The sequence below is a fragment of the Dromiciops gliroides genome, chromosome 6, assembly GCF_019393635.1.
Source record: "Dromiciops gliroides isolate mDroGli1 chromosome 6, mDroGli1.pri, whole genome shotgun sequence".
Classification (NCBI taxonomy): Eukaryota; Metazoa; Chordata; class Mammalia; order Microbiotheria; family Microbiotheriidae; genus Dromiciops; species Dromiciops gliroides.
In genome coordinates, this window is record NC_057866.1 from 24,002,266 (window position 1) to 24,008,265 (window position 6,000).

Genomic DNA, 6,000 nt, shown 5'->3' on the forward strand with positions numbered 1-6,000 from the left:
TCTGATCCACCGGGTCACCGGGGGGGGTTGGCAGCGCAAACCTGGGCACCCTCGAGGCCTTGGGAGAGAGAAGTGGGCACACGTGGTGGTCTTTGCTGTGCTCCATGGACGGGTAGAGACAAGCTCTGGCTGCACACTCTGGGGAGCAGTTCTCTTCCTCCTCAGCATCTTCCTGCTGCGGCTCCTGCCTCTGTCCTCTGGGGCCAAGCAGAACAAGCCCAGAAGACGGCCCTTCCCCTATAGGCAGTGAAGTGGGGGGTGGGGGGAGCGCCAGCCCCACACTTGTAAGAACCAGCGGAGCCTCTTTGGAGTCTGTCGTGGCTTGTGTTAAGCAGCCTGTTCGCACTCCTAAGCTTTCCTACCCCTGAGCCAACCCAGACTTCCAGCAAGGAAGAGGACAGGCAGCCACACTTGTCGGGTCTGCACTGAGCTCCATGGCTAAGGGAGACCACCAGAGGAGGGATGCAAAGACTGATGAGTGTTCTCAAGTGGCCCTCAGGCAAGGTCTGGCTTCCCATCCACCTAGCACAAGTGAAAGAGTGAGTGTTTTCAGCCTCCGTCCATCCTGGGGCCCAGCCTGCCCTGTGCTGCTCACGGGCTCCACGTTGTCTGGCACTCTTTCGTGGAGGGCCCGGGAGCCAGATTTGACATTGAGCCATGTTGAGGACAGGGGAGTGGTAGCCAGCAAGGGGATTTCTGTGCAACCTGGGGCTGAGAAGCTGCAGAGCAGACTCATCCCGCGCCACACCAGCTTCCAGGGTATAGCCGTGCCACGGTGAGCCTCTTAGCCAGCACAGATGCAGACCACGCAGGCCCTATAGCTGCCCCAACCAGAGCCCCATTGGAGGAGAAGCTATAGGTCTGCAGTCTGGAGTCAGCTGGCTGAGGAGCCTGGGGTCTGCAGGCATCCCAGCTCTTCAAGGAAACCTAGTTAAACAATGCTCCAGTGACACAGAGCCCCCCTGCAGGAGCCAGAGGGATTCCCCCGGGCTGCTAGTGTCTGCTGCTGGCTCTGCTCGCCAGGCTGTCCTTGCCAACGTTAGTTAGTCACTTTAGAAGGATCTGCCTAGGAAAACGGGACCTCATGGCAGAAGGGGGTGCATGGGGTCTGGTGGCAGCTGCCTTGGCTCTCGTCATGCTCTTCAAATGCTTTGTTGGGCCCACTGAGTCCAGAATATAGCCCGAATGAAGGAGTAGCCATGAACCAGGGCTGTGACTTGGCTCAGCCCCCACCACCACCACCACCACGTCCCCACCCCGCTGCCTTTGCCCTGAACTTCCCTATCCATGTGGCCAAAAGATTCTCTCTTCACCCCATCCCCCAGCCTACAAAATAATCAGCAAAAAACTGGTTGGCAAAACACCATGGGAAGCCTAGGGAGTGGAAGGGGACCCACCTCTGGGTCACCAGCTCTCCAGAACTGCACATGGTTATTCTCTCATCTGGTAAGGGGGTTCCCCTGCCCGCTAGTGGGGTAAGGGAGGCAGCGCATAATCAGTGAGGAAAGAGCTGTGCTTCTGCTAATTGCCTGCCCACCCCCAGTTCTTTCCCGTTAGCCAGCGTGCAGGGATTACGAGACCACTTCTGATTTTCTGATTCTATAAAAATGTCACTGAGATCTATCAAGCCATTTCCAGAGCAAGCGCTGTGCAGATGGGAGTTTCCAGGGGGTGGGTTGTTCAGCTGCCCCCAGAGCTTCAGGTCAGGACCCCACCAGCCTCTGGCTCGAGAGGGCTTAGGGGGCGATGAGGAGTGGATAGTTTAACCTGATGAGTGCCCCGACTTGGGCTCTCCTAATGCTGCTGTCCGGCACTCCTGCCCCCTGTGAGTGGGCTGATGTGCCTCTTCCTCCAGGGTCCCTCTGCTGCTACAGCCTGGGCTTCAGCTCCTTCCCTTTAGGGCCCCTGAGTTTGGTGTGGAGGGGACTTTAGGACTGACTGGGGTCTCAGTTTTCTCATTCGGGCCGTGAAGCCCCTGGCCCTGGCCAGTGCACCTTGCAGGGCATTGTGGCAAAGAGCTGATCCAGCTCCCTCTGTGTGCAGAACGTGGCTGAGAGCTTGCCGAGAAGTCAGCGCTGACTCAGGGCAAACCAGGGGTTCTCTACTACCCAAGGACAAGAGGCAGACTGAAGTCCTCTTGCCTCCAGAACCCTGGCTCCACATCCATTTCCCAGAGAGCCCCCAGGGTCCTCTTCCCCTGTGTGAGGAGAGCAGCTGCCAGTGTTTGCTCCAAACAGCGCCAGAGACCTGGCAGGGATGGAGCTGAGAGAACAGCTCTCTGCCCCCCAGCCCTGCAGAAGCCCTTCCTGGTTTGTCGCATGTCCCCTTCGGCCTGAAACCCCCCCCCCCCCCGAATGACGGCCCCAGCTGGGCCTTGCATCAGCCCTGGTAGCATGATCCTGCCCCTGGAAACAGGCCACTACAAAAGTCGATAACTTGCTGGGCACAGAGCCCGGCATCTAAGCCCCGATGCTGGTGGGGCTCCTGCCAACCCAGCACATGTCCTGGGACAGCGTCGGGGATACTGCAGGCAAAGTTCTTGGAAAGCCGCAGGCCTCCCATACAGCTAGGCGAGGGACGTCCCCAGGCAGCACCCCCTTGGGGGGGGGTCTCAGGGTATCCATCCTTGCTCCCTTTTCACAACTGTCCTGTTAGTCTCCCCCAGGAAGGCAGAGACTCTCTAATAGGGGTCTTGTTGCAGAAGGGGGAGGCTCAGTGGAAAAGGACCAGTGTGGGGAATTCACCAGTGGGTCTGGAGACAAGCCGAAGGCGACAGAGTCCAGCTGCTTGCTCCTGCTGCCCAAGGGCCACAGGGAAGTATGAGGCAGCATATTAATGAGGACAGCCTTTCCTGGGGCCTCTGAAATGACGGCTGCCAAACTGCCCTGGAAACTTGACTCTAACGAGGCAAACGGAAAAGGGCAGGGACTAAGGGAGACCTCATAAGAAAAATAAATAAAAGCTCAGGGAACAGCTAGAGAAAACACATGCTTCGAGTCCAGCCAGCCCCGCCGAGGCAGGCCAGGAGCTCAGTCAGCGAGGTTGCCAAAAGCCTCAGCCCAGTCCCAGCAGCAGCGAAAGGGAAAGGGAAGCAAAGGCCTATATGTAAACCAGGGTTCCCAAGCTCCTGCTCTGACCTGCTGAGGCCCCAGGTCTAAGGCCTGCATTAGGCCTCCCTGCCAAAGCAAAATGCAAAAGCCCAAGAGAAACCGCTTCTAATGAGCGTCTGGCAACGTCTTCCGGGCTCTGATCTGCACGGGAAGAGGGCCGTGAAGCCAGGACCTCGTGGTCTGGGATGGGGAGAGGAGGAACATGCCCAGGACACAACTCCTTGTGACCGATGAGCCAGATGTGCCCAGGAATGCTCCTGTCACCTGTGATGGGGGAGAGAAGCAGAGTTCCTGGTCCCTGCAGGAAGTGGCGCTGCTTGGTGCAAGTCCTGGTGCCAAGTTAATCCCAAACATGCTCTCCTGGTTCTTTTGGGAAGATTGAGCCCTAAGGAGTTTGCGGAGGCCTCGGGGCAAAAGCCCAGGACCTCAGCCAGAGGCCCTGAGTTCAAATAGTGGCTCTGCTTCCTCTGCTTGGGAAGCCCCAGGCGGATGATGTTTCTCATTTGTAATGAAGGCTTTAGACAGGTCGACCTCTGACTCCCTGGTGGTTTGGGGGCATGTCGGGCAGTGCTTTTGTTCCTCCATCCCAGATATTGAACAGAGGGTGTGATGCCTCCAGTGAGATTATCTCAGGGGGAGCCCCATGCCCAGAGAAGGGACTGCCAGCCCTGCTGAATTTGGCTCCCCTCCACAAGGAATCAAGGCGAAAAAGAGGCAGCCCTGAGCTAGGAGTCGCTTCCTCTGGCTAAGCCTCAGTTTCCTCGTCTGTAAAATGATGCTCTGTAAAGTCTCTCCCATCTCCTTGATAGGGACGTCATTCTTGGTCAGTGCTATTGTAGGATCTTGGGCCTTCTCAGGGACATCTGCCCCCAAGGCAGCCAGGTGTGGAGCCAGTGGAGTTCCCAGGTGCACCTTGCCCCTACTCTCCTAATTCTCCCCCTTTGCTCCTTTGTGCCTTTCAGGTGAGGGTCCAGAGTATGGGCCAGGAGGGGAAGATGCGCTCACCAGGATCCAAAGGCTGATGGCTGAGGGTGGGATGACGGCGGTGGTGCAGCGGGAGCAGAGCACCACCATGGCCTCCATGGGTGGATTTGGTAACAATATCATCGTCAGCCATCGCATCCACAGAAGCTCCCAAACAGGCGCAGAACCGGGGCCTTCGGACAGCATGAGCCCCCAGCCCTCCACCTCCCGGGGGCTGGCCCCGGAGCCTGAGAGCCACGGCCTCCCAGAGCTAGAGCCGCTAGCAGAGCGAGGCCTTGGCCACCGGACAGCCACCAGAGACGAGCCCGGCACTGCCAGGCCCGCCTCCCCAAGCACTGTGGGACCAGCCTCATACAGTGACCTAACCAACAACAACCATCTTTCTGACAGCACTGGGTGCCCTAGCGGAGAGCCGAGGGATAGGTAGAAACAGCTGTGCCCATTGGTGCCACCCCTCTTACTCCTGAGCAGAGACTGTGCCCATGGAGAAGCCACATGGGAGCAGGGGGGCTGCAGGGGAGGGAGGAGAGGGGAAACGGGCCAGATTGCCCACGTTAAGCCTCGAGTCCCAGGAGAGAGAGAGAGAGAGAGAGACACACACATACACACACACACACACACACACACACACACACACACACAGCCTCCCCTGTTCTCTGGTCACTTGGTACTACCCTCTGTGCACCAAGGCCCACTATGGGCAGTGGGCCCTCTGGGAAGATGGGATTGGGTTTCTCCCACCAGAGTCCTCCTCTCTCACGGGGCAAGGGGTAGGGAGAGGCCTACAGGCCACGAGGACTAATGTCTTCCAACTCTGGGGAAAGCCTGAGGGGAAGACGGCTGCATTCCCACTGGGAAGGAGGAGCATTGCTGGGCCTCTTCAGAGCGATCCCTTGGCTGCAAGCCAGGGCCCCCAGGCTGAGCTCTGGCAATAACTGGTGGGGGGACAACTATGGTTATGGGGTCAGTTCACTACTTACTGAGGATTTTTTTCCCAGGGAAAGGGAAGCGATAGAGGTTAGTGGGCAGGAGCTCACTCAGGGAGCTTGGGAAAAGGAGGACTGGGGGCAGGACAGCCTACCTCTGGGTTGGTTCACCAAGATCCTTCCCCGGCGCCCAGCGGAGCAGTGGCCTCGTGCGTCAGTATTATGACCCTGGGCATCTGCCGGCCTCCGGGTCAGAGGGGGTGGGATCAGTCTGTCATGTCAGGTGTTGCATGTGAAATCTTGAACTGTACATGTAGTTTCTAGTGGAGAAATCAAGGCTCTGATGATTTTGTTTTTAGTATAAAGAAATGTGATTTTCTTTCTGTTTGTAACTCATCATAGAGACGTTTTGGTGGGAGGAGAGGGGGAGAGTTGGACTGCTAACCAGGGAAACACCAAAGATTAACGTCATTAAAATGATGGCTGCCCTTCTGCTCCTTTCTGTCTTTGTGCTTCAGCCCCAGTGTCTGCTCCTCCAGCCCCTCCCAAGACGCCTCCCTTGAGTTCATCCTGACAGGACATTCCCAGAGAGAGCCTGACCTTTGTCCTAAGTCACCTGGCTCTGGTGACTGCCCATTCATCAGCCATCGGATGACTGAGGCCTCTCTCTGCTCCTTCCCACTGTCAGCTCACTCACCCCAAAAAAGCTAAGGGCTTTTTCCCTGGCCAGAAGTACAACCTCTGTGCCTAGCGTGAACCAGGAAAGGGGGAGTGACCTTGGAAACTGAGAGGGAAGCCCCTCCCCCCCCCCAGCTAAGATGTTGGATGGCTCCCCTTCATTAGCCTCCTGCTTGCCTGTGTTCTCAGGCTGGACTTCACTGGCCTCCTACATTCAGTGTCTGAAGGATCCAATCCAGCCAGGTGTCGAGAGAATGAATGTGCATGCACTTTCAGTCAGCATTGATGTTGGTATTCTTAGC

At 57.4% G+C, this 6,000-nt stretch overlaps 1 protein-coding gene across 11 annotated transcripts in view; it reads left to right on the top strand.

Annotated features, from left to right (window-relative positions):
* Window positions 1-5,514, top strand: part of AMBRA1 (autophagy and beclin 1 regulator 1) — a 187,329-nt gene extending 181,815 nt beyond the window's left edge. For all 11 annotated transcript variants that reach the window (XM_043969727.1, XM_043969728.1, XM_043969730.1 and 8 more), the window contains one exon: window positions 4,073-5,514. In XM_043969727.1, the coding sequence (XP_043825662.1) occupies window positions 4,073-4,521 (449 nt within the window). In that variant the 3' untranslated portion in view covers window positions 4,522-5,514. The remainder of the gene's footprint in view (window positions 1-4,072) is intronic.
* The last annotated feature ends 486 nt before the right edge of the window (window positions 5,515-6,000 follow it).